This window comes from Eumetopias jubatus, unplaced genomic scaffold (assembly GCF_037043125.1).
Source record: "Eumetopias jubatus isolate StellerSeaLion01/CBP00866 unplaced genomic scaffold, mEumJub1_p1.0 scaffold_1, whole genome shotgun sequence".
NCBI classification, from domain to species: Eukaryota; Metazoa; Chordata; class Mammalia; order Carnivora; family Otariidae; genus Eumetopias; species Eumetopias jubatus.
Genome location: NW_028274807.1, coordinates 13,091,685 through 13,119,098, shown reverse-complemented (window position 1 = coordinate 13,119,098; position 27,414 = coordinate 13,091,685). Strand labels below are relative to the sequence as shown.

Sequence of the window (27,414 nt, the reverse complement as noted above, 5' to 3'; positions counted from 1 at the left end):
TGTTGAATTTTCAGTACCTAGTACGCACCTGGCACATCCAAGGTAGGACATAAATGTATGGACTAAGTCAACGAATGAATAGAGAAACGTGAAAGCTAGGGTTGTCTTGTATGGTGCTCAACTCTTAAATGTGTTATCTGGAATGTATGCAGCCTCACAGTATGATATATTGTCATTTTATAAACTAAGGGATGCACTGTCATGGGAAATATGCTAGAATAACACAGCACATAGCATGAGAAAGCACTTGCATTTCTTGATTACATTTAAGGAAATTATTATTCAGATAACTGGGTACTAAACACTAAATATGAAATGGCCACATTTATATGGGTCCATTCAAATGCATGTGCTCCTAGCCTCCTTGAGAATCTTTTTAAAATTGCTTTGAAATGTATCTTCTTTTGTAGTAACTACTTTGAACGCATTTCTGTTGTTAGAACACCCACTTTGAACTTCTACTTTTCTACCTTAACTGCAACTAGTGGGACAAAACCACACACCCGAAATACCAATTCGTGCTCTTAGCACAGAAGGACATAAACTCACGCTTGTAAAGATCTTAACCTTTAAATGGAAGAAGGACAAGTACATTTGCAATCTGAAGTCTAGGTACAGGCAAAATAGACAAATACAATGCAAAACAAAACCCAATTAATACTGCTCTGTGTGTTGCAAGAAGATAGAGATGGATAAACTTGGAGACTAAGACTTCACTGATGGGAAAGGACACTTATCTAGAAGCACAGACGTAAATGTGTTCCATAAACAAACCTTCCATATCAAAATCTGCTGTGACCTCCGCATCTTCACCAAGCAGGGTGGAGCTTGTCGATGATGGCAATGCAACATTAATTTTCTCTAAACTCATTTCTTCCTCCAAATTTTTGATCCAGTCTGGACTTTTTAAAGTAATAGTTATAGTCCGACCCAGTAACTAGTTGATTAAAAGAGATGGAAATTAAAAATTCATTAGCACGAAAATTATCTTGGAATAAAGCAACAGCTTTAGTTACACTATGCAATAGTCTAGGCTTAATTCAGCTAGATTCAATTTAATATATACCAAATTCTGAAGTAGCTTAAACATTCCCAATTTTCCCTTTAAAAGCCCGTGTTGCTAAATCTAAGGTCTTCTCTTCTAGGATGCACACAGATTCAGGTTTCTGTTGCTGTAGCCAATATCTTTCCCTGGCCAGATGTAAATTCACTGACAACTTTGCCAAATAATTTGATACTTCCTTTGATTCTGATTAAGTAATTGTTCCTACATGAAACAATTACAGAAGAGATGGATTGGCATTCTGCCTTTCCTATAAATGTGAGCAGCTTTTAGACAAAAGTATAATCTACAACAGCCAAACACATTATAATTAAGTCACACTGTCCTGTTGATGTATTCAAAAAATAGTTTCAAAAAACCTGCACACAGCCACAAGACTCCTTGGTCAAACAGACTGTGCACTAGAAAGACACTGTCATTTAAAACCCATACCATGTAACAAACTTGCTTTCTAAAATGTAAGCTCTCTTCTACACAGTTTCAACTTCCTTCCTTTAAAGAGCTTCTGGAGAATATAAAATAAGTGAACTTTTCTGGTATTTCCAAAGGAGCTGTGTAGCTGTGACCAACATGCTGTGAGGACAGCTGACACCTCTGTGGGTACAGATCTTCCGTGGCTCAAAGTGCTATCAACATTAGAATTCCTTGAAGGCACAGGATGGAGACACAAAGCTGTCGGCCTGAATGGTACAGTCGTTTTTAATAGTAATTTACTATCTACACTAAGCTTTGACGTCAGTGTCCTAAGAAACCAATAATCCTGCACTTGCTTATCAAAACAAATCAATTCCATTTCAGAACTTGGCAACAGGCTTCATAGGTCTTTAAAGAACATGCTCAAGATCATCCTTTAGGTTTGCCCCACTTAAGCTATCTAATTTTCCTAGCACCTTCCCTGGAATGCAAGAGCTCTTAAGGGTCTATATACGTCCTAGAAGATTTGGGGCTAAAATAATGTTTTTAACAAAGCAACAGACTAGAGGTTTGGAAATATCTAACTCTCAAAAGGACAAATTAATTATTATATACTTTCCATAAACCTAATTTTTACAGAATTTTCAAAATATTTTTAGGGACCTAAGAGCAGGTATTTTCTAAGAGCATAACACAGATAAGTAGACTTGAGGGTAAGGGGCAGGGCTGAAAAGGAGGAGAAAAAATAAAATAAGGAAAATTAAACTGTCAGAGAAAGACAAAAGAAATACTCGGCAAGGGAGTAAGCTAACACTAAATTGAGAATTGCTCTTAAATATTTATATCCTCATGGGATGAAGACAGGCTTTAAAGAAACTAAAGCTAGAATTAAAAATTTAAAAATCTAATTTCCATACAGTTAAGACACAACAAAGTTACAAGATCGACAGGTAGGAATATCTGCAGCACAAATGGAAAGGGACTGAACTTTACACCAAGTTTGCTTCAGAAGATGAATAGGCTAAGGACATACGCAGCTCATTTAGAAAGTACCAATGACCAATAAATTAAGGCGACCAGCAATTAAAATCTTAACGGAAATGACATACTACTTCTGGTTTTTCAGGTTGTCAAAGTTAGAAATTACCCAGGATCGATTAGGATGTAAATATTAGGTAACCCAAGGCATAATGTAACTAGATCCATACTTTCTGAAGAATAATTAGGCAACAAACATCCAGTTGTAATCTGCCTATATTCTCTAACACAGCAAATTTACATTTAGGAATTTATCCTAAGGTCAGGAATAACAGGGTAAGCACACAAAGTTAGAGTATACACAGGACTTCCCTGGAATGTTGGTTTTAATAACTAAAATTCCAACAGTCTAGCCATTAATAAGTTTGTTAAATAAACTTATGTATTTATCCACATAACAAAATTAATGTCTGCAGACATTAAAAATGACATATTTGCTCATATAGAAAAATGTCCATGATACCGTCAAGCGAAGAGGCAGTGAGAAAACAGCACTTACAACACAATCTTACTTGTGTCTGTGCATGTATGTGTGTGTATACATGTATATCCTGCTTGTGTTACTACATACACAAATGTATATGTAATCTCATTGGTTTTAATATACATGCATCTATCAAGGTTAAGAGTAATTATTTTGTAATGGTTCGATTAGTGTTCTTCACGACTTCTTTCTTTATACTTTTCTGTATTTCACGATTTACTTTTGCTTGAGTGTATTACTATTACATTCAGGAAAAACTAGCATATAAAACCTATTTCAAAAGCAATATATGTGTGGAAACTGTCGTTTTACTCCAAAGAAACTGAAGTAATGTGACAGAAGAGCAAGCTCAGGGAAGACTTTATTATGAGTTTTTCCACTGTTGGAGAAATTAGGTCTGGATTTTAGTCCATCCTTCTAGTGACCACATGCTTAGAAATTTAGGATCTGTCCAAAATCATTCAGAAAAAACAGACAGACACAGCACTTTATGGAAATAAAACTATTCTAGGTCATTGATGTAAATTTCCTCCATCAATAACATTTTAAGTCACAGGTTAGGAATACCTCCACTAATTAAAAATTACTAAAATATTTCAGTGGGATGGATTTGTTATCTATGGGAATTATTTTACCTACACCTGAAAAGGTTATCTGGGTACCCTGATCCAAGCCAATAAAACCAGTTCCTAGGAATAAAGAGTACCTTCCTCCCTTGTTTTCTTGTAAATAAAGCATTTTCTTCATTTAATAGAGATCTTTCCTACTATGAATAAGCCAGAGTATCTACCCCAATTAATAAGTTTCCATATAATAAAAATCCAGTTAGGTGATAAACATGTTTTCTTCTTAGTCTTTACCAATGGTATCTTTAGGGAGGACCAAAATAATTCCAAGCTGGTCAGAAACTTAGTCTAAATAATAAATATTAAAACACACCATAAGGTCTTTTATAGTCCTGCACTGGAAATACATTTAGATAATCCTGCTGCCTGTCTATAAAAACATAATCTTCGGATGCCTTTTTTCAAAATGGTTTAGAATCAACAAATGCTACCTTACCTCTTTACCATTTAGGTTCAGAACACTCAAGGCAGAGCTTCCCTCCAAAAATGTAACCCACATTTTATCTTCTACAAACCTTCAAGAAAGAGAAAAATAAGCCATAAAAAATAATCAATATCTTATATGTAACTAGCCCAACGACTAACCCAACGACAAACAAGGGCCTATAGAGGCCAGGAAGTAAAAAACAACAGGGAGAGCAGTAGGGCCACTGGTGACCTGGAGAGGGCGCGCTTCCTCTAAAAGCTTTCAAATTCAAATTTCTTTCGAATACTATGCTAATAAAGCAGTGGGGCCTGTGGACCTCCATTTGTGATCCCTGCTAATCTAATCCTTCATTTCACTGGTAAGGAAAAAAAAGGGCCAGAGGTTATAAGTGGCTTGTTCAAAGTGACCTTATAAGGATAATGAGTTACAGGTTGCTAGAATCCAAGTCTCCTGGACCTGTAGTCTAGAACTATGTATTTTCAGGGTCTCAATGACTTCCCTGAAACAAATTTCCTTTGGCCAAGAAATAAGATAGGGAATTGTCATTAGAATATATATATCTGACTGGCCCCAAGGTACCTTAGTTTATTATGGTCCTTGTCTTTATTCACTGACAGCCATTTACTCTCTTGGGACTTCAATGGTGTTTGCTATGATTCTAGGTTTGTAATTTTGAAATAAGAAACCCCCAAAAAGAAAAAAATACAAAGGACATTAGAACAAATTCTGAATAAGATGATCACGGACACATAATAATGTTATCGTTTAAAAAAGAGGAAAACAAAAACATTATCAGTCTTATTTACAGAACAATTTTACTCATTGAACTACTTCCAATTATGTAAATCAAGATCAGGAATCCTTGCAGATTTTTCAAAGGGGCGTGCATGTGTGAGCGCTCACACACATGCGTGCACACACACACACACACACACACACAAACACACACAACCAAGGATTCAAAAGCACGGCTTATGGATATCAAAAGGAAGAGGCTGTATTTTCTTCCTGTTTTCACTCATTAGGGTAAAAGCTTCTAGTTTTTCCCCCCAACTAATAGAAGTATCTACATTTGTCCCATTTACATTTCCAGGGAATCTCTCATTTACAAATAAAAGGGTTTACAGACTTTGGTCATTCCTTAATGGTTGTTTTATTCTAGACCAAAAGGTAATGGTCAGTTTAGCTTTACTGGTGACAGTAGTCCTCTCCTTGTTTACTTCCATGGTCTGCTTTTCTATTCTAACTTGGTTGTCTGCAGGTGTAACAACCAGAATATTCCACGTGTGGAGACAACGCATAGTTTGATAACATTAGGGTAATACCTTGTTTTGTTACCAATACTTTTTCTTTATTTCTTTTTAAGATTTTATTTATTTATTTGAGAGGGAGAGTGAGAGAGAGAGAGCACAAAAGTGGGGTGAGGGGCAGAGGGAGAAGCAGACTTCCCGCTGAGCAAAGAGCCCGAGTGGGACTAGGTCCCGGGACTCCAGGATCATGACCTGAGCCAAAGGCAGACACCTAACCAACTGAGCCACCCAGGCACCCACCAATACTTTTTCAAATTATGACAAGCACTTTGGGGAAAGCTTTTAGCTCTCATTTAATACCACGTTCCTTTGAGACTGGGTTATAAAGATAGGTTGTTTTCCTGTACCAGAGTCTTTCATCCCTAATGTACACTTTGTATTCTCTAGCCCAGTGCCATATTCTACATTTGCTCATGAAGACACTTGTCTGCTACTATGCTGCCCACATTGTGCTCCTGGTAATTTGGCTTTCTGTAGTTGGCAAAGCTTACTGTCATCTGTAAACTTGGAGATTTCACTATGTACTTCCTAATGCCTTAGGATTTTAGAAATGTTTTATTTTATTTTTTTTAAAGATTTTATTTATTTATTTGAGAGAGAGAATGAGAGAGAGAGAGCACGAGAGGGAAGAGGGTCAGAGGGAGAAGCAGACTCTCTGCCGAGCAGGGAGTCCGATGTGGGACTCGATCCCGGGACTCCAGGATCATGACCTGAGTCGAAGGCAGTCGCTTAACCAACTGAGCCACCCAGGCGCCCAAGAAATGTTTTATTTTAAAGCTTTGGGGTGGATCGTTGTTAAATGATTTGAAGGATATATAAATGCAATTTCTTCTCTATTTGCTCATTTACTTTCTGAAAGGACTCTAGGTTTCTTGGGCAGGCTTCTCGCTCTACAGAAAGCACAGTCTGTGGGGTACTCTGTTTAGGATCTAGGGAAGCCATTATACAATTCTGATCTTTCCACGGGATTACAAGTAGGAATCAAGACTTCAGTTTCTCCTCTGCTCTCCCACCACACCTCGTACAGGGATCTACCCACCAAATAGCTATAAAACATACCTAAATGAGTAGATGAAAAGCACAGAAAGGAATCAAACCTCTTCCCTATGAAATTCAAACACATACAGGTCATTCAGTCTCTCAAAACTGCTGTCTACTTAGAAGAGAACATTTTTTTTAAACAAGGGAAGAAGCATCTGGTTCTGCAAAAGGCAGATGGTTAAGTCAATGACAGAAACGAAGACTGGACTAGATGACTCCAGACTGTTTATCTGGTGGTGCTTCTTCTCCATTAGCTGGAAATTAAATGTACTTAAAATTACTTAAAACATCAAATTTCTTAAACTGAGGGAGGAAAAGTCACTCTGCTTTACTCCTAACTCTCCTTACAAAAATAAAACAGTGATCGCAGCTTCATTTTGCTGTGGGGCTTTGTTATACATTAGACTGTATGGGAGTCTTATTAAGATACCACATCTAAATGTGCACATTATTTTTGTCATCAATTGTTCACATCAACTTTTATTACTCAACTTCAAACTTTCTAACCAGAGTTCAGTTTCAAAACCTATAAACTCTTTGAACAATATTTCTATAGTATGATTTTCCTATAGTTTGGAAATAAAAATACAGTTGACCCTTGAACAACACAGATTTGAACTGCAGGTGTCTGCTTATGTGGATTTTTCCCGATACAGTACAGTACTGTAAATGTTTGTTCTCTTCCTTACGATTTTAACATTTTCTTTCCTCTAGCTTACTTTATTGTAAGTATGTAAGACACATAACATATAAAGTATGTGTTAATTGACTGTTTACATTATTGGTAAGGCTTCCAGTCAACAGTAGACTCTTAGTAGTTTTTGGGGAGTCAAACTTCTAAGTGGATTTTCAACTGCATGGGAGGATCAGTGCCCCCAACTCCCACATCATTCAAGGGTCTACCGTATTCATACTCTATTCAAACAATAAAAAGGTAATTTCTAATATAGAAAATATTTAGGAGTCATGAGCTGCTTTTGCACACTAAATATTTTACTCACCTTATGAGTATAACTTCACCAAAATTTGTAAACTGCTGCAGAAGCTCATCAATCAAAGCATCATCGAAAAAATTATTTTCTGGGATAGAACTTTTGATTGAGACCAATACTGTACCATCTGGTGGACCCTGAACTGCAATTACTTCTTTATAAATGTTTTGCCTCTCTTCAGCTTCAACTTCAAATATATCTATATCAATCAGGGCAACGACAGGCCTTAAGGCATAAAGGAAGATGGATGTGTTAGACATGTTTAAGAAAAGATGTATTTCAAATAAATTTCAAGCACCATTAGAAATAACAAGACTGTTTAAACCTATGGTCAGAGGTCTTCAGCTCAGCTCTTCCGTAGTGCAGCAAAGTGCCAGGAGTCCATGTGTAGAGGATTTTGCTTCCATCTTGAAAACTAGCATTTAGAAGATCTAAATCTTCAGCTGCAGTCAGAATTAAAAAAAAAACAAAAAACAAAAAACACACACACATAAGAGAAGCCACATGAGCATGTCAGATGATGGGGGAGCCAGGAGCTAGCTTCTTTGCTTTATAGGCTTCAGTTGCCTGAGGCTGGGATGCCTGATACACTTCTTAAGCAGCGGGAAGTCTAGATACCTTTAAGTTAGAAAGGTTTTGGTTAAATTACCATTTTATGCTTTACTTAGTAAATAATTAAGGCTTTACTTCTGAGATTACTTAAAGACCTGTGACCACCTAGTGTTTCATAAGTAATTCAACAGACAAGGGGCAGTTCATAATTTTTACAAACCAGATTAGTTATTCAAATTAAAAACCTTCATTAGCACTCCATTGAAATTCTCATAAAAATTTCATAAAAATGTTTCCCTGCTTCTCTTTATATCAAATTATGTCACTGAAAGAAAATAGACCAAAAAATTAAATTATTATAAGCAAGTCTGAGAATATTTTTTAAATTGTTTTATATTTTATTTCTTCTATTCTAGAAAACCTTGGTTGAAAGGTTTCCAAACCTTGTTGACAGCCCTTCTCCTTTGATCTATATATCATTCCCTTCTTCCTCATAAAATTTGCATTAGCTCATTTAAATGAGGAAATCCATGTCCCAACCTGATCTATCAAAAGGCCACTTCCTTCTTCTCCAGAGGACACGGTCTGTCCAGGCAGGGGTGCGGCACTTTTCACTGGTGTCATAGTCATCAGAAAACAAGTCATATTTGTATGTCGGAGCAAAGGTTACTTTTCCTTCTAAAAATCCTCTAAAAATCTAAAACAAAATATAAAGTAAGTTATTCGAAAAAAAAAAGTTCTGTTTCATTTAGCCAAGCCATTCATTAAATGTCTCTTATGTGCTAGAGATTCACACAAAATTTGTGTCCATCAGATGAACACTTTTAACTGAATGGAACAAAGGTTTAAGAAAAAATAACCTAGGATTTGTTCATGCCACTTTAACTTTCGATTAAACAAAGTAAAAAAGGTGAAAAAGGGAATTCTACCAGACCTTTGAGCTATAAGAGACACTTAAAACTATAATGGATTTTAGAAATCCTCTAGTCTTGACATCTAATTATCAAATGAGGAAGTAAGACCTAAAAAGTTAAGTGGGGCCTAAAGTGGGAGAGTATAAATCAGATGATCACAAAGGCACCATATCAAGTGGCCTCAATCACCTCTTACTTTAAAAAAAAAAAATTTAGCCTTCCAAAATTTTGTGGTTGTAAGTTTTAAAAAATAAGTTTTAGAAAGGCAGATGATATAAGAAACAAAAGAATAAATTTAAAAAAAAGAATAAATAAAGCAGATTACCACAGGGTCTTAGAGCCAAAAAACAGTGGCTCTGAAGACAAAGATTCTAAATTCACTATTACTGAAAAAGAAGGAACCAAAAATGTATACTCTTCCACTTGAAGGTGAATCTTACAGAGACTTTAATATATTTTTCCTCCTGGGAATTATTAAGAGTCTTCTTTTTCTTTTCATTTTTTAAAAATATTTTAAAGAAAATAATTCTGTATATGTTAAACTAGACACATGTATATAAGTATAAAGAGACTCCAAGTGGGGTGCCTGGGTGGCTCAGCTGGTTAAGCGTCTGACTCTCGATTTTGGCTCAGGTGATGATCTCAGGGTCGTAAGACTGAGCCCTGCTATAGGGTCCACACTGAGTATGGAGCCTGCTTGGGATTCTCTCTCTCCCTTTCCCTCTGCCCACCCCCAACCTTCTCTCCCCTTCTCAAAAAACAAAAAACAAAAAACAAACAAAAAAAGGAATACTGTGATTAAGGAAAGCGTGTTTCATAACAAAAGCTCCCCTTCTTCTCCATGCAAGTATCTTCTTAAGTATGTATATACCTGTCCAGCATTTTTTTGATTGATAAGCTGATCTCCTGCTATAAGAGAATCCCAATTTTGCTGTCTTATCAGCTCTTTAACTTCTTCATTAGGGAGATCAATGCGATAGTTGAAGTCACCACACCAAAATACATAGTCGTGGGAAAACAGCATCCTTCCCTGAAGGCAAGGAGAAGGGATTTTAGATCCTAAACAGTCAATTTGAAAAATGTTTTACAACTATTTCTTTGCCTCAGATATGCTTGCCTTCCCCTGGGCAGGCCCTATTTATTTGACCCAAGAGTAATAACACATGAAACATCAATTTAGGTGAACACTGTTGATGTTCCTAGGAACTATCTTAAGTTTTCAAAAACTGTTAGAGAATTTGGAGTAAATTAAAGTACACATTTCAAAGCTTCATCTTCAAGAACAAGCAGTAAGAGCTTACCATTGGAAAACTCAATTTCCGTGCTATTTCTACAAAATCTTCATTTCTTTCTTTGACTTGTGATTGCCCTGCAGCAAAGTGGCTACAGACGAAGCAGAGGCTTGTTGTATGGAATAGCATTCGTATTGCAACTGCTCCCTTATTTCCAGTGGCACCTCCCATTCCAGTCTTCACAGTATCAACCGCAACATCCCTTTAAAAGAGAAGACTAAATCAAAGATCGGAACTTCCGAAAGTTCTGTGTGTGTCAGAAATCAGGAATGTCTATGAAAGAAATACAAAACTACAGTTTGAGGACAAGGCTGTGCAACAAGTATGGTAAAACTATTGGTGACTCTTTAATTAAAAACACATTTAAAGCCAAGATTCATGAGTAAGTGTTTTCTCTGAAGCAACAAACATGCCGGGTCTTTTGCTTGTTACGAGATGGTAGGAAGGAGCCGCGGAAGATGCTCTGTTTACTGACCTGATGAAGGGAGCGTGCTGTGGTCTGATAAAAACAAACAGGCAGACGCCCACCAACTGCTCAGAGGCGAGCAGCACATACTTGTTGTCTCTGGAGATGGTCTTCTGCAGCTCCACAGCCCAGAGCTTCTGATTTGTTGTGCTAGCAGAAAATATTAAAAAGGGAATCTTTTAAAAGACCTTGACAATACAGCCTATTTTATAAGGCAATTGTAAATTATATCTTTATATCCCCAAATTTCATAAGACTACCAAACAGTCATGAAATCCACACCGACAGTGAAATCTTTATGTAGGCTGGTTTTTTTTTTCCTTTAAAAAGAAAAACCTAAAATTTAGCCAAAAGAATATCATACTTCGAAGTCTATTACTCCTTTATAAAGAAAATCTGAGCATACTTATTAAATAAGTGCTCACCATTTGAGTAATTTCCAGTTATATTTTTTTCTGTAGTATTCATTAGGATAACAGAGAAGTACATGCTTCCAGACACATTTTCCCCCTCTTTTCTTTTTTCTGTACTGTAAGTAATATCTTTTATAAACTTATCATGGAAAATTTTAAACATGCACAAAAAAAGAGATAATCATAAGCTAAAGCACCATAAACCTATTACGTAGCTTCAACAATTATCAACATTTTGACAGTCTTTTTTCTTCCATCTCCCCTCACTTGTGTGTGTGTGTGAATATTTTAAATCAAATCTAAGACAAATGCCATTTCACCCATATACACTTTAGTATGCGTCATCTAATGCAATGGACATTTTTATTTTTACATAATCACAATGCCATTATCACCACAATTCCTTAATACCATCTAATACTCAGTTCATATTTAAATTTCCCTAATTATCTAAAAAATGTCTTCTCACAGTAGGTTTCTTTAAAACAGGGTGTCCAAGGGGGCGCCTGGGTGGCTCAGTCAGTTAAGCAAACAACTCTTGATTTTGCCTCAGGTCATGATCTCAGGATTGTGAGATCAAGCCCCACATTGGGCTCTGTGCTCAGTGTGGAGTCTGCTTGAGATTCTCCCTCTCTCCCCTCTGCCCCTTCTCCTGCTCACTCACTCACTCTCTCTCTCTCTCAAATAAAATCTTAAAAAAAAAAATAAATAAAACAGGGTCCAAATAGGGCCCACACACTGCATTTGCTTGTTATATCTCTTGAATCTTTAATAGTTTCTCAACCCTTGCCACTCCATCCCCTTTCTAATGCTATTTATTTTTTAAGAAGTTGGGCCATTTGTCTGTAAAATGTTCGACAGCCAGGATTTGACTGATGTGTCTTCACAGTATCTTAACTTGCCCCTCTGACTCTCACATTTGCTTTTAACTGGTTAATGTAGAAGCCTTAAGAAAGCCATTCAAATTTATTTATTTTTTTGGCAAAAATAACCTCATGGTTAGTGCAGTCCCCCTTGCATCAAAGCAGGAAGTACATAATCTCTGTGCTGTTATACTTGATCCACTGTGCAGACTTTGACAATCTAATCAACTCTTTATAATGAAAGGCTCCCCCATTAATCCTGCTAAGGTTTTCATATCTACTGATCACTGCCATTACTTCATTAGGGGCTGCACAACGTTGATTTTATAATTGCAGCATTCCACAGGCATTTGTACTAAGTTAGAATTCTTCTCTAAAGAACTTTACTCAACTATTTCATTAGTCTGAAACACAGTTCATACAAAGAAGGTAGCATAAATACCTGGGTCTTTATGGATTTTCAGAGTAATAAGTTTGAACCTCCAAAGAACCCCCAAGGACCTCTAAAGGAGAACAAAAAAGTGTGTTCTCATAGTTCCAGGCTACACACATGATAAGCAGTAAGCCAGAATATGACCTCATGCTCATTTATCTAATCTAACACTGCCATACCACCTCCAAAATACAAATCCAGCACATGGATTCTCTTCTACTACCTACCATAATCCTACCACTACAACCTGGATTCTGAGAAGAGAATGACGGCTTTCATCTCTTTATCCAGCTCACTTCTCAGGTCCAGTGAACCCTACCTGATCATTCCATTTAAGCTGTACCACGCCTCCAACTCCACATGCCTGATCCCCTTTACCTGTTTATTTTCCATTCCACTTGCAGTCTTCCACCACGCTACATACAAGCACACCTTGTCTTACTGTGATTTGCTTTATTGTGCTTCCCAGATACTGTTTTTTTACATATTGAAGGTCTGTGGCAACCCTGTGTCAAGCAGGCCCATCAGTGCCATTTTTCCAACAGCATTTGCCTACTTCCTGTCTCTGTGTCACATTTTGATAATTCTCACAGTATTTCAAACTTTTTCATTTTTATTATATTTGTTATGGTGATCTGTGGTCAATGAAATTAGGACTAGCGGAAAGCTCAGATGATGATTAGCATTTTTTAACAATGAATTATTTTTTAATTAAGGTGTGTACACTGTTGGTTACACATAATGCCATTGCACACTTAGTAGACTACAGTATAGTGTAAACTTAATTTTTATATGCATCAGGAAGCCAAAAAATTCATTTGACTAAGTTGATTTCAATACTTGCTTTAGTGCAGTGGTCGAGAGCTGAACCTGCAATATCTCCGAGGTATGCCTGTAATATACTTACTACAGTTACTGTTTATTGTCTGTCTCTTTCACTAGAATAGAAGATTCATGCAGGTAGAGATTTTGCCTGTTTTATTCATGAATGTAACTTTAGCACCTACAGTATGTGCTCAAAAGATATTGGTTAAATGAATGAATAATCACCACTTTACTAAAGAATAATTTGATTAAGCTCTACTTAGACAATCAAACAATTTGGTACTAGGAACCATAAGAGTATGTTCTATTTTAAGACCTGAATATGTATTTTCAGGAAAGAGATTCAAAACAGCAAAATGAATGAAACTGGACTTCTTTTCTACTTCCCTGTATGAATGTTACATTCATTTCAGCTAAGAAAAAAATTGCAATCGTTTGCAAGACTGATGACTATACCGTATTATTTCAGCCCGTATTTTTATTCTGAAAACTTAAAAAGGGTCATAAAAGATGGGCAACTGCTCAACTTTAAAAGCAAGTATACTTTCTTAAAATAAAATACTTAAGCTTTAAGTTCCACTTAAGTAATTTGCATTTGTAATAAGGCTTCAGAACAGCAGTTCTCAAAGTGTGGTCTGGGAACATCCCTGGGGTTTCCCCAAACTATCTTCATACTACTACTAAGATCTTTTGGTCTTTTTCACTGTGTTGACCAACATCTGCATGATGATGCAAGAGCAACAATGAGTAAAAGTGCTGATGTCTTCACATGAATCCAAGCACCAAACTGTACTAGGATTCATTAGTCTTCACTGTCATGCACTTGCAGTTAAAAAAAAAAATGCCATTTCATCTAAGAATATCCTTGTTGAAGCAATAAACGTTATTCATCTGATCAAAGTTCTATCTTTTTCATATTCTATGTGATGAATAGGAAATACACACAAAGCACTTCTGCTGCACACTGCGGCGTGATGGCTGGAAAATCATTGGATACTTTGTGTTGAGAGCTGAACTGCCACTTTTTTCATAGAAAACCATTTTTATTTGAAAGATTATTTGACAAAGATTTATTTGACAGATTATGGTTATTCAGACTTAGGTTATTTGACAAACATTTTTCAAATGAGCCTGCCTTTTTAAGGGAAACAACGAATAGTATTTCTTTCCAATGATAAATTTCCAATGATAAATTTTCCAATGATAAAATTTGAGTTTTCAAGCAAAAATTAGAATTTTGGAAAACTTGTATCTGCTACTGTGATCTTGATAGCTTCCAAATATTTGAAAAATTTGCTGATGACATCAGTAATGAGACTAATCAATATGATGCTTTGATATCATACAATGAAATGTATCAAAATTTGGAAGATCTACATAGCTCAGTGAACTGGTATTTTCAAAATGACCAATACATGATGTTTCAAAATCATGCAAGGATAAAAAATAGACCGATGAAAGATACAAATGTAGGGATCCGAAGGGGTACATGCACTCCAATGTTTACAGCAGCAATGTCCACAATAGCCAAACTGTGGAAAGAGCCAAGATGTCCATCGACAGACGAATGGATAAAGAAGATGTGGTATATATACACAATGGAATACTATGCAGCCATCAAAAGGAATGAGATCTTGCCATTTGCAACGACGTGGATGGAACTGGAGGGTGTTATGCTGAGTGAAATAAGTCAATCAGAGAAAGACATGTATCATATGACCTCACTGATATGAGGAATTCTTAATCTCAGGAAACAAACTGAGTGTTGCTGGAGTGGTGGGGGGTGGGAGGGAGGGGGTGGCTGGGTGATAAACATTGGGGAGGTTATGTGCTATGGTGAGCGCTGTGAATTGTGCAAGACTGTTGAATCACAGATCTGTACCTCTGAAACAAATAATGCAATATATGTTAAGAAAAAAAAAAAAAGAAGAAGGGCACCTGGGTGGCTCAGTCGGTTAAGCGACTGCCTTCGGCTCAGGTCATGATCCTGGAGTCCCGGGATCGAGTCCCGCATCGGGCTCCCTGCTCAGCGGGGAGTCTGCTTCTCCCTCTGACCCTCTTCCCTCTTGTGCTCTCTATCTCTCATTCTCTCTCTCTCTCAAATAAATAAAATCTTAGGAAAAAAAAAAAGAAGAAGAAGAAAAAAAAGAAGAAGATAGCAGGAGGGGAAGAATGAAGGGGAGTAAGTTGGAGGGGGAGATGAACCATGAGAGACGATGGACTCTGAAAAACAAACTGAGGGTTCTAGAGGGGAGGGGGGTGGGGGGATGGGTTAGCCTGGTGATGGGTATTAAAGAGGGCACATTCTGCGTGGAGCACTGGGTGTTATGCACAAACAATGAATCATGGAACACTACATCAAAAGCTAATGACGTAATGCATGGCGATTAACATAACAATAAAAAATTAAAAAAAAATAGACCAATGAATTTTAGTATAATAGAACACCAAAAAAAGTTCATTGCTATGGTTTCAGATTCCATATTCAACCAACCATTAAGAAACTATTTGTTGAGCTTTGGTGTAGTATCAGAGAAGAAAGTATCTGAAAAGGCTACTAAATTATTTCCACTTTCAACTAAATATTTATGTGATTCTCTTCATATACTTCAACCAAAACAACATACTGCAATAGACTAATACAGAAGTAGATGTGAGAATTCAGCTGTTTTAAGCCAGATATTAAAAGATTTGCAAAGGGGGGCCTGGGTGGCACAGCTGGTTAAGTGACTGACTCTTGGTTTTGGCTCAGGTCATGACCTCAGGGTTGTGAGACTGAGCCCCAGGTCTGACTCCATGCTCAGTGCAGTCTGCTTAAGATTCTCTCTCCCTTTCCCTCTGCCCCTCTCTACCCCTCAAATAAATAAATAAATCTTAAAAAAAAAGGAAAAAAAAGCACCTTTACATATATTATCCCAATCTATCTTTGTAACAGCTACTTAGTTATCTGCCTTCCATGTCCCTCAACTAGACAATTACCTTGTTGGCTTACCTTGCATTCACAATGTTTCCAGCGTTCAACTCGACCATTTCTTCAAAACCAATTGCAAATATATCAGTTGGCTTACTTCTTTTATCTACAATTAAGCGTCCAAGAAAAACTTTTAAAATGTAGCCTTAGTCAAATGGCACCCGCCACCCAACCCAGCACAACTAAGATCAACACCAGACCTCATAAAATTCCATTTTTGTGTTCTACGTTTAACCAAATTCAAATTATAGGCAAAAACAATGAATGGGACAAAATTACTTTAAATTTAGCTTCTATTCAGACCTCCTAAGTTTGCTTCTTTAAGACTGTTATTCTTAAAGATCCTTAAGTCCTTTCAGAACTCATTTTGAAGAATTATTGTTGAAGTCTGCACCAGAGAAACAAGCCACTTATCGAAGGTTGAAGTTAATAAAAATTGGGGAAGTAAAGGGATTCTTCAGAAAAGTCACAAAGTCGCTGAGAAATCATCTCAAATTTAAGATAACAGGAGGGATTTTTCACATTCAAATGTGAAAACCAGAGGCTTGACCTTTTTACTACTTCCTTGGTAGAAGAATCCAAGAAAATTAATAGAGATCCAGGGGTTAAGATGTACCCCTCTGTTTCAGCCATTTGCTCTCTCCTAACAGACAAGGAAGAAGAGAGAACAGAAGCTACTTGAGATAAGCAGCTCAGGGGTACTTGGGCGGCCCAAGTATTCAGAAATGAGGATAAGTAGCTAGAAAGGGCCTATAAATGGTATGGACTGAGAAACAAAACAAATAAAACTATTTACTGACTGCTATTAAGTGCAAGGATTATACATGCCTCATCTCATTTACCACACACTTTATAAGACAGTTTATTTTTGTCCTTTAGTTACAGACAAGATCCTGAGGCTTTGGAGAACCTAAGCAACTTGCCCAAAAAATTTACACATAAACTGCAGTGTGACACAATGACGCCAGAACCTAACTGCCAGAGTTCAAATCCTGATTTTGCCATTACTAACCATGACCTTGGGCAGGTCACTTCCCCTGCTGTGTCTCGGTTTCCTCATCTGTGAAATTAGAATAATAATTGTGTCTATGCAGTAGGTCTGTTATGGGGAATAAATGGCTCGATGTACAGTACTTACAGAATTGTGGTATTAACTGTTATTTTATTATTACTACTACTACGACAACAACTACAATTTCAAATTAGGTTCAATGTAAGTGAAAAGGAGCATTTTAAATAAAAGTCTGGGGAAAACCCCAGGGTTTAAGATGTGACTGACTACAGATAACTAAAAAAAAGAAAATCTGTATCTCACACTTCTTCCTATGCACCTCACCTTTATACATATTACTTGCTAGATGTGTACCATTTGAAAAAGGAATTCGAAGTGACTTTTAAAAAAAGAAGGCAGCCTCAAATTCATGATTCTAATCAAAATCTTAAAAGCATTCTCAGCTCAGTGTTTGGTTTGGGCTATTAATGACAATGAAGTTTTTCTAAGGATAAATCAGTACTGTTAAGTTATAGAGTGGCCAACAAATGTCACAACCAGTTTTGTAAGATTTTTCATAATCTATCCCCCAAATACTTCTTACCTTGGTAACTAGAGAACTAGATTTGAAAAATGGAACATACTAGGCTTAAAAAATTATCAGTTACAAAATAAGCTTGCTTTGTGTCAGTTTAAAAGAATAAGAACAGAACAAGTTTTTCTTATATGTGTGGTTACCTTTAAAGGTTTGGCCTTCATACTTACAAATCCAAGTTTTTTTAATAAAGTAATGCATATTGTGATATGTTACATTTGTTTTATAGATTAATAAACCACAGCCAGGATTTAGTAAGTGAATCCATATTATAAAAAGCAGACCTTGAAACTCCTGGATGCCAGCCAACTTTGGTGCATCAAGAAGCCAGTCGGTAAGTGTCTGATTCTTAAAAGCTATACTGCGAAACTGCTTCCCACCATTCACGTTCCAGGTTCCAACACATACTCGAATTTTCTTGGGCTCTGAATACTTGTAGAAATTCTCACACATGCTCTTGAGTACTTTGGAAGATGCTAAGCAAAAACAAAACATAACAGAATCTTAGCTGCATTAAACCACTTTCAGAAATTGATTTTTATACCTCAGAAATGATGTATGTATGGTTAAGTACAATTATCATCAGAAGCACAAACAAGCATAAGACACATGCACAGCCCAGCACGATGCAAGTGACCAACACAATTTTTTTTAAATTTGACATTTAATACAATTGTCACAGTAAAAGTGCTATTACACAATTATTGCAACAACATAAAACATGCAGAACAGTCCTGTTTCAAAGAAGCAGTACATTGTTTTATAGTGTACAAAACTAGAGACTCTACATTTTTAGGACTATAGCCATTGATTTTCATATATCTTTCATTTAAAGGCTGGTAAAAATATAAACCTTATTTCTTATTTCCAAACAAAAACATTTAAGAACATTGACATTTAAGATTCTAGCTACCGACAGGTGGCTTGATGAAAAATGGCTCCCTGACAAAAACATACATTATGTACGCTAGTGAGACTTCAGGGATTGAGGTCAGTACAAAATTCTTCCCATCTTACTAGGAGTAGTAGCCAAAGTCCTTAACAATGGTGTACAAGGCCCTAAAGAGTCTGCATTGCTATCCTGCCCTCATCTGCTACCTCTTTCCTGTTGGCTCACTGCTCGGCCACTGACTCCCTGCTGTTTCAGTAAGAGGCCAGCCTGCTCCCACCACAAGGCCTCTGCACTGACTGTTTCCACACTGCCTGCAACATTCTTCCCTCATCTCCTTCGGCTCTTTAAGTTCCAGTGAGGCTTTTCCTGACCATCTTATTAAAATTTGCATTCTATCCCTAACTTTCCATATCCCTTCCTTGTTTTATTTTTCTCTATAGCATTTATCACCATTTACAAACTGTGAGTTTTATTTATTTATGCTGTAACTATCTGTCTCCCCTCTCAAGAGTGGAAATTCCATGGGGGCAGAAATGTTGATCTGTTTTGTTTACTGCAATATGTCTAGTCACTAGAAGAGTGTGCCTGGTGCATAGTAAGTGCTCAGTAAATCACTGTTAAATGAATGCTCAATACATTTGGATCCTCAATCTCTTTCCTGCATATTTTTTGACTACCATCTATCTTCCTTCTAAATCATATTTCATTTTGATTAAATTAAATTCTCGGCACTTAAAGTAGCTAGAACCTTAATAGGACCGCAATCTAAAAACAGAGAACGAACACTTAATTGGTAATTAATTGGTAAGAGAAAAAGGAAATCACAATGATTCTCACCTTTTACCACATTTTATTTTACTATTATTAATTATTTTATGATACTAAGATACAGCAGACTCATGACAGAATGAGAGTGAAAAAGGCAAATAACATTTTAGTATTATAATGAGAACAGTTTGACCAGTGACTCTCCCGTGGGAGCTGCTGTAGCTATAAGCCCACCCCCACTGTTCCCAGGGACAGACATGCAGATTTCTAGCCCTCTTCCTATTTGATTTGATTACTTGTAGAACGTGTTGGGTGGTAATGGAAGCACATGATTTGTTCCGGTCTGTTGGTGGGGTTAACTGAAAGCTGGCCGTACCTAGAGAATCATTCCCTATGACACGGTCTTTAACACTGCCATTGTTATTATGATGAAAACTGCCTCTGTGATCCATTCTATATCAAAACACAAGTTCTGTAATGATTTAAGAGCTTAAAATACTCAGCAAGACAAATAATGAATTGTGTGAAAACATGTTGCCATGTTGCGTGAACTAATAAAGTCAAATCAGTTTATACATGGAATAAAACATTTTTAAAATTTTCTAGTTTATTCTTAACTGGTTGGCACCTTAATGTGCAGAAAGAAATGAGTCTGTGTTCAAACAGATGTCCATTCCTAAATGCCATATCATTTCAGAAAATGGATTTCATTACATAACTCAAAAATATATTCAAGTGCTCTCTTCTTCCATCCTTCTCACAAAAATAACCAATAGTTTCTCAAAACATTCTGAACAGTAACTAAGCAAAACAAATTTTAAGTGATACCAAATCTTAAGTGAAGAAAGTTATCTTTTTCTGCTAAATTTCTGGCAAGAATTTAGCCTTTTTTGTTCCTTTTGCCACAGATTCATGTTTAAGGACAAGTTCATAGAACTTGTCCAGAAAAGGCAGGCATGAGATTCATAGGAACAGGAAATGGTCCTAATCACTTAACTCCTTTAACTTTGTTAGCAATCTTGACGCTTTTTAGAAGAATTCAGATCACATTTTAGTGCAGGCCTTATGGTTACAGAAAATATTTCCTCCACAGTATGAAAAAATAAGTCAATGCTTTTTCTAATATTATATGTGAGAAATGATGCAAAGTAGTCATCAATATCATAGACAGTACTCTGAAATTAATCCAAAATAGTCTTGTCTGGGTTTTTCCCATTAGTCTATTAAGAGTGTAAGGGAGAACACAAACAATGTTTGTTCAATGAAATATAAAAGTGAAATTAAAACTAGATGAGCTATATTTAATTAGAATTAAACATTTGCTGTAGAAAGACAGACGGCATTACATATTTCCTTCTAAATGAGGTACTTTAGTTTTCTCAACCTTAAATTTTTTTTCTCGGATTAAAACAAGATATCAATATATCCTGTTAGAATCTGAGGGTAAAATAAGAGAAAATTTCCATTTATATGGCTTTATTTATTTACAATATCAACTTTAGAAAAATTTGCTTTTATTTACAGATTGGTTTTCTATACTGTACCTGACTGTAATGTCTGTTCAGAAACTATGGATGCATCAAGAAGAAAACAAAGAATCATTAGTAAAACAACAAGTTACAATTAAAATCTAGAGTGTTATGACAATACATTCTAAGATGGCCTCACTTTTTTCTTTTAAGTCGATTTGATGACTTTATTTTTTCTGATGGCTATAGGACACCAAAGATTAAAAATAAATGACAATATCTGATGCAAACCCTCAGCATCTAAGAAAAATCCTACAATGACTCAGTGACGTCCAGAGTTTCATAATCAGGAGGTCCTCGGCCTGCTTTTCAGACTGCCCGTGTGTGTGTGTGTGTGTGTGTGTGTGTGTGTGTGTGTGTGTGTGTGTGTGTATGCATGCGTGCATGTGTACGCACAGGGAGAATATGAATCTGAAAACCTAAGGAGCTAGAGGATATTGAACACATGAAAGATACTACCTTAATATATACCTTTTAGTATTCTTTCTGGGACTCAGCTGATAAGTATAACCAGTTCAGTTATAACAAAACATATACATTCCAAAAAAAAATCACCATGCAGTGCAAAACTGTACAAATTCCCATAGCCACATAGCTTAGGGGAAAAACTGGCTTAGGGCACAACCCTCAAAACCTTCAACAGTGACACACCAAAAAAGATGGGAACCTAATAAAAATAGTAGTACAGTTTTACATTGTTAAACAGCTTGAGAGGTATGAATACTCCTTAAATATGGCATTTCATGTTGGAAAAGACCTGAAGTTTGCTTGTAGAAGTGACAGTGTCACACACACACACAGACACACAAAGAAGTGGGTGTCAGGAGGGGTGCAGCTTGTGAGTAAGCTGACCCTTGAGCACATGGGTCTGAACTGCATTGGTCCACTCAACATGTGAATTTTTTTCATTAAATACAGTACTGTAAATGTATTTTCTCTTCCTTGTGATTCTCTTAACATTTTCTTTTTTCCAGCTTATTTTATTGTAAGAATACAGTATATAATACATATAACATACAAATATGTTAATCAACTCTTTATGTTATCAGTAAGGCTTACAATCCACAGTAGGTAATTAGTAGTAAGTTTTTGAGGAATCGGAAGTCATACATGGATTGTCAACTCTAGGGGGTGGGCACCCCAAGCCCGGTGTTGTTCAAGGGTCAACTGTAATTATGAATGATGGAAGACGGGTTCTCTGAAATCGGGATGGAAATCGGTAACACCAAGTGTGAATGGGTATGTCTCATAACATACCTGGGGAAGTGAGGTAGAGAGAGGTTTGAAGTGTATGCATTAGGTGTATGTTTTGTTTCTTTCTTTCTACCCATCTAAGTTCTGCTGGGTGAAACCATGCATAAACTAATGGGGAACAGACATTATGCCCAAAATGTTCACTCAAGAGCATCCATGTTGGGACAAATTCCCATTCTCAGAACAAGCATTATCGCAGAACTGACTATACTTCTTTTCAGGCTTATTTGACACTTAGGAAAATGTGCAGGGAAATTAAAAAAAAAAAATGATGATCAAGTTTGGGAATTCTCAGCTTCCTCGCTTCTCTTCTTTCCTTCAGTTGCTTACTTTCAACTGTTGTTTAGTCATGCCTCCACATCAAAGTAGGCACAGGGGGAAAGAAGAGGTAAGATGCAAATCAGCTAAGTCTCCACTGCTGGGAGCCAGGAAGAAAGCCTGAAGTTAAAAGTAGTAGCCAAGATCAGACTTTGTTTTCTAGAGTTTTAGTAGGGTCTCAGCCCCCCAGCCTAGTAACAGATCTCTGAGGGGCAACTGTAATCAACTACCCCCAGTGACACACAGAATTCTGAAAGAATCCAAGATGACCTATTTGACCAAGTAATTATCCAAGAGCACATTATTTGATGAGAACAATTTCTCTTACATGCACAGGGAAAACTGAAAGTTTTGGTGTGGGGATAACAGAAGAAGTAAAAATGTTCAGAATGTTGAAAAGTTAAGACAAAAAAACATGGAATTAAGGAAGTTAATTCATTAAGTTCTATAATGAGTCTTGAGTTTTCCCATGATACTAAATATGTACTCAATGACATGAGCTCAAATTCTTTCACTTTTAATAAAAGACTCAGTGAAAGATAAAAAGCCACCTTGAAAATCATGTATTTATGTCAAATATTAAATAGTGTCCAATAATAAGCAATATTTTAAATTATTAATATGATTTAATGCTTGTTCAAACAATAGAAAGACCAAGTTATAGAAATCTGGGATTAGTAATTAGCAAAATAACCAATATAGGTACTGTTTTTCTCAATAAATCATTTGTTTTCTATATAATCAGGTTATTGAATGTTCTATTAAAAGTACTAGCTGAATAGTCTGTGAAATCCTGCCTTATATAAAGTTAGCAATACTTAAACCATTTACCCCCTCAATCATATCTATAAAAGAAAATATGCATGGGTCTCATTTTAGAGTTTAGTAATACCACTGATGATAAAAACATTCCAAAAGAGATCAACTTCCTTTAGAGAATGCAATTTTTAAAAAATTACATTGATAGAAATTTCTCCCAAAACTATTTTAATCAACTCAATCTAAAGAATATTTATGTACATAAATTTACATTTACTTCTTGGACTTTTAGAAGGGATATAAATAACATAAAAGTAATCAAAATATAAAGTAAGTATGCATACCACGCAAACTTCCTGTAGTTAAAAGTGCTCGAGCTTTGTCAGCTAAATCACTATTTAGAGTATTTCCCAGAAGTAAAACATCTATGGCCTCTTGCTTGGAGCTGTCAAAGAAGTTATTCTGAATCGTCCTAGTAACAGAACGAGCACCATCTTTTAACTTTCCAGCCTGTTGGGGAAGAAAAAAAGAGCATGGATTTTTGTTCCAAAGAGTGTTGATTTTACTCAGTAGACATTTTGAAACTTTAAACCAGTTTTATATGACTTTACTGCAATAAAAAGGACCCAATCATTCTATTTTGAGTATCAAATCATCATATTAAAATGGCTCAAGATGTCATTGTTTCTTTTCCTTTTGGATAATAGCTCTGCACAAAAAGATGGAAAAAGCTCAATACCACAACCTCATCCACTAATGATATTGAGAGCTGTAAATGTTTAAAATTGTTTACTATAAAGGAAATAAAGTGAAGTGTACTTATTTAAAACAAGAACTTTACTTCTTACACTGTAACTTTTAGAACTGGGGATGGGATGGTGGGGGAAGCAGAGATCAAGGATATGGTGCACTCATATTCTCTTAGAAAAACTTCAAAGTACTTCAACAGTAGAAAAATAAAATTGGAATTGCTCCTAAATAACTTTAATATTAGTTAAAACTAAGACTGAACATAAGAATGAAGGACTAGTCTAAAAAGAAATTTATCACTATAGTTCATAAATATTAAATGCAAACTACAGTTTGTATATCTCAGGTCATTTTATTACCCATGTAAATATAAATAATAAACATGATAAACTTAGGCCAATTCCTATAGTGGAAGAGCTGAGTGTAACTTCTTTTCTGAGTACAGCTGAGACACAATGTTACGTTAGTTTCACATGAACTAGGTACCACCTGTCACCGTGAAACGTTATTACAATACTGCTGACTATATTCCCTACGCTGTGCCTTTTATTCCCGGATGTATTCGCTCCATAACTGGAACCCTGTATTTTCTGATTATAACTTTTAATGAGCACCTATTTTACTTAGGCATGTTAGTTTCCATAAAGATTTCTTTTGACCTTATGAATTTTGATGTCTAAAAAAAAAAAAAACCACCAAATGCTTCAGTTTGCAATATGCAATTTTCATTCCTTATAGAAATATCAGTAATTTGAGAATTAAAACGTTATTTCCTTCCACATGATAACACATACAAATGACATTATTTGAAAAGACACTCACCATTCATATTATCAGGCAATTAATCAAAAGGAACCCAGAGAAAGGAAAAGAAAGAGCAGTTCAGATGTTAGAGTTTAGTTCAATTCAGACTAGTATATTTAATATGTGAAATTTCGTTTCTATTATCTTAGAGACAAAAGACCACTGAAAATATATGTAACCTCTGTATATATACTGTCATAGTCACTGCAAAAACAAAAAGGCAGAAGAACATAAAAGAATATTTTAAGCAACAGTTGTAGAGAATCTAGTTTTAACAGTAAGAATGATATTTTCTCTAGATATTCTCTATTTTAAAGGAATAATAAATAAGGTTTAACAATTTCAGGTTTTCAAAAATAGGGCCCATTTAAGAAGTAAATATTTGTAAATGTCAACAAAATCATTTCTGTGGGGGCGCCTGGCTGGCTCAGTCGTTAAGCGTCTGCCTTCAGCTCAGGTCGTGATCCCAGGGTCCTGGGCTTGAGCCCCGCATCGGGCTCCCTGCTCTGCGGGCAGCCTGCTTCTCCATCTCCCACTCCCCCTGCTTGTGTTCCCTCTCTCGCCGTGTCACTTTCTGTCAAATAAATAAATAAAAATCTTAAAAAAAATCATTTCTGTGATTTGAACAAAAGAAGTTTCGCAGGTAAGGCCAATCTCTGAACAGAGAGAGGCATGGCATTTTATGAGATATAGAAGAGGAAGAAGATTTAGAAATTAAAAGAAGATCTAGATATGATGAATGGTCTTCAAAGAATTTCAGGTGCTGTACTGAGGAGGCTGCAGAACTATAAAAATGTTAAATGTCCTTGTCCTTATTTCTATACTTGAGGTTATCTGAAGAACTGTAGAAATTTGAAATGTTAATAAAGTCCAACTGAGAACAGGAGGCTTAAAAGGCAATATTAAGCATATAAAACAAGTCCCTCAATAAGTGCCAAATAGTAGAGGAGAAAGTGGTCTGTAGATAATAAGGCCAGCAATTAAAAAGTAATGATGAGGCAGAGAATTATTAGTAAGTTCATCTCTCACACTTCTTTTGTACATTTTGATAGCCTCCTTTTCAAGGTAAGACAAATAAAAGAATAGAAACTTAATAATCAAGCCCTAAAAGTGTTGGGTTCATAGGAGGTGTTACATAAATTGTCCAATGATTTGTTCATCCATTCACTATTTGTCACAATTCTATTAAACAGTAGGCACTACAAGTGCTGGGAACACAAAGCCAAATGTGATAGGACCCCTTATTAGGATGACTATGGTTAAAAAAAATAATATTTATAATCAAAATAAACAACATAAAACGTAAAACAGATATGTAAGGGAAACTCATGAAAAAAAATGTAAGCAATACCTACACAGGCCTACTGGATTATATCACTAAACAACTAAATATGTCATCCTAATACCCCCCAAACCTAGGGAAATAACTCTCTTCCATCCAACCACTGGTATGTGTTACAAAAGGAAGTGTTAAAGAGGACATAAAGGCATAATAAAACAAAATTCTGAAACAGATACCTAAAATAACCCAACATTCATTCATTCATTCATTTATAAATGGGAGCAGGGGGATGGGAGGGGAGGGGCGGAGGGAGAGAATCCCAAGCAGACTCCCCATTGAGCCTGGAGCCTGCAAGGGGGGGGCAGGTGGTGCTCAATCTCAGGACCCATGAGAGTATGACCTGACCCAGGGGCCCCCCACCTACTAATTTAAAAGGAGATGATTTAAAATCTTATTAAAGGGATCTTTTGCAATGTTATGATAAATCTAGATCTACCTTAGCCTTTCCTTCAAGAGCTCCAGTCCCTGCGTATATCTTACTGATTGAATCACCATTCACGGACCACATCGACCTAAAAACTTCTTGAAAGCGAGTCACCAACTGAGGCTTTTCAGCTAAGCCGAGAGCTTCCAGCTGTTTAGCTAGCATCTAAAACAGCAAAAGAGAAACTTTTATAAGTAGATTAATACATTGTGATGTGACTTTTTAAGAACTACAAGAATCAAATAAAAATTTACAATTTATAGGGCTATATGGGACGGGATCCTGAAAACCCACCAGTTTACTAGGTAGGCTGTGTTCTGTCCCACGATTTCACTTTTTAAAGTAAATACCACATCAGTGAAGCTTACAAATAGCTTAATATTCCCATGTAGCAATATTCCCACATCAGTGAAGCTTACAAGTACCTTAATATTCCCATGTAGCAATATTCTTTCTGGTTAAATGATAAAATTAACCTTATTAAAATGTCTCTATAAATCAGACTGGTTTACCTTGTTCACGAAAAGAACTAATTTTCTGTGCTCTATGGCATGCAATAGAGCACAGAAAATATCTGCCTAGGTTATTTAAATATATATAGAAATAACTAAATTTCTTTAATGTTTGGATTGGGTTCTATACATTTGGGATTAAAATCAGGAGATTATGAGAAAAGTAGAGTTGCTCTTGAACTATCACAAAAATAAATAAATTAGTCCTCTTTCTAAATAAAGTCATGATCGTTTAGTGTATAAAGCCTATACTGGTAATGTATATAAAGGGGAACTGGGGGGAATACATCATGCAAGAATGCAAGGTCTTCAGGCCACCACAGTTCCTTCATCTTTGAATGAACTTTGGCCT

The 27,414-nt window shown here is 36.1% G+C and overlaps 1 protein-coding gene across 4 annotated transcripts in view; it reads right to left on the bottom strand.

The window, feature by feature from the left end:
- Positions 1-27,414, bottom strand: part of SYNJ1 (synaptojanin 1) — an 88,053-nt gene that overhangs the window by 20,514 nt on the left and 40,125 nt on the right. For all 4 annotated transcript variants that reach the window (XM_028115299.1, XM_028115287.1, XM_028115289.1 and 1 more), the window contains exons 11-22: positions 26,563-26,715; positions 23,575-23,740; positions 17,995-18,186; positions 16,146-16,230; positions 10,629-10,769; positions 10,163-10,355; positions 9,733-9,891; positions 8,488-8,644; positions 7,721-7,838; positions 7,405-7,620; positions 4,062-4,140; positions 775-937 (exon numbers count right to left, since the gene is read on the bottom strand). In XM_028115299.1, coding sequence (XP_027971100.1) covers positions 775-937; positions 4,062-4,140; positions 7,405-7,620; positions 7,721-7,838; positions 8,488-8,644; positions 9,733-9,891; positions 10,163-10,355; positions 10,629-10,769; positions 16,146-16,230; positions 17,995-18,186; positions 23,575-23,740; positions 26,563-26,715 — 1,822 coding nt within the window. The remainder of the gene's footprint in view (positions 1-774; positions 938-4,061; positions 4,141-7,404; positions 7,621-7,720; positions 7,839-8,487; positions 8,645-9,732; positions 9,892-10,162; positions 10,356-10,628; positions 10,770-16,145; positions 16,231-17,994; positions 18,187-23,574; positions 23,741-26,562; positions 26,716-27,414) is intronic.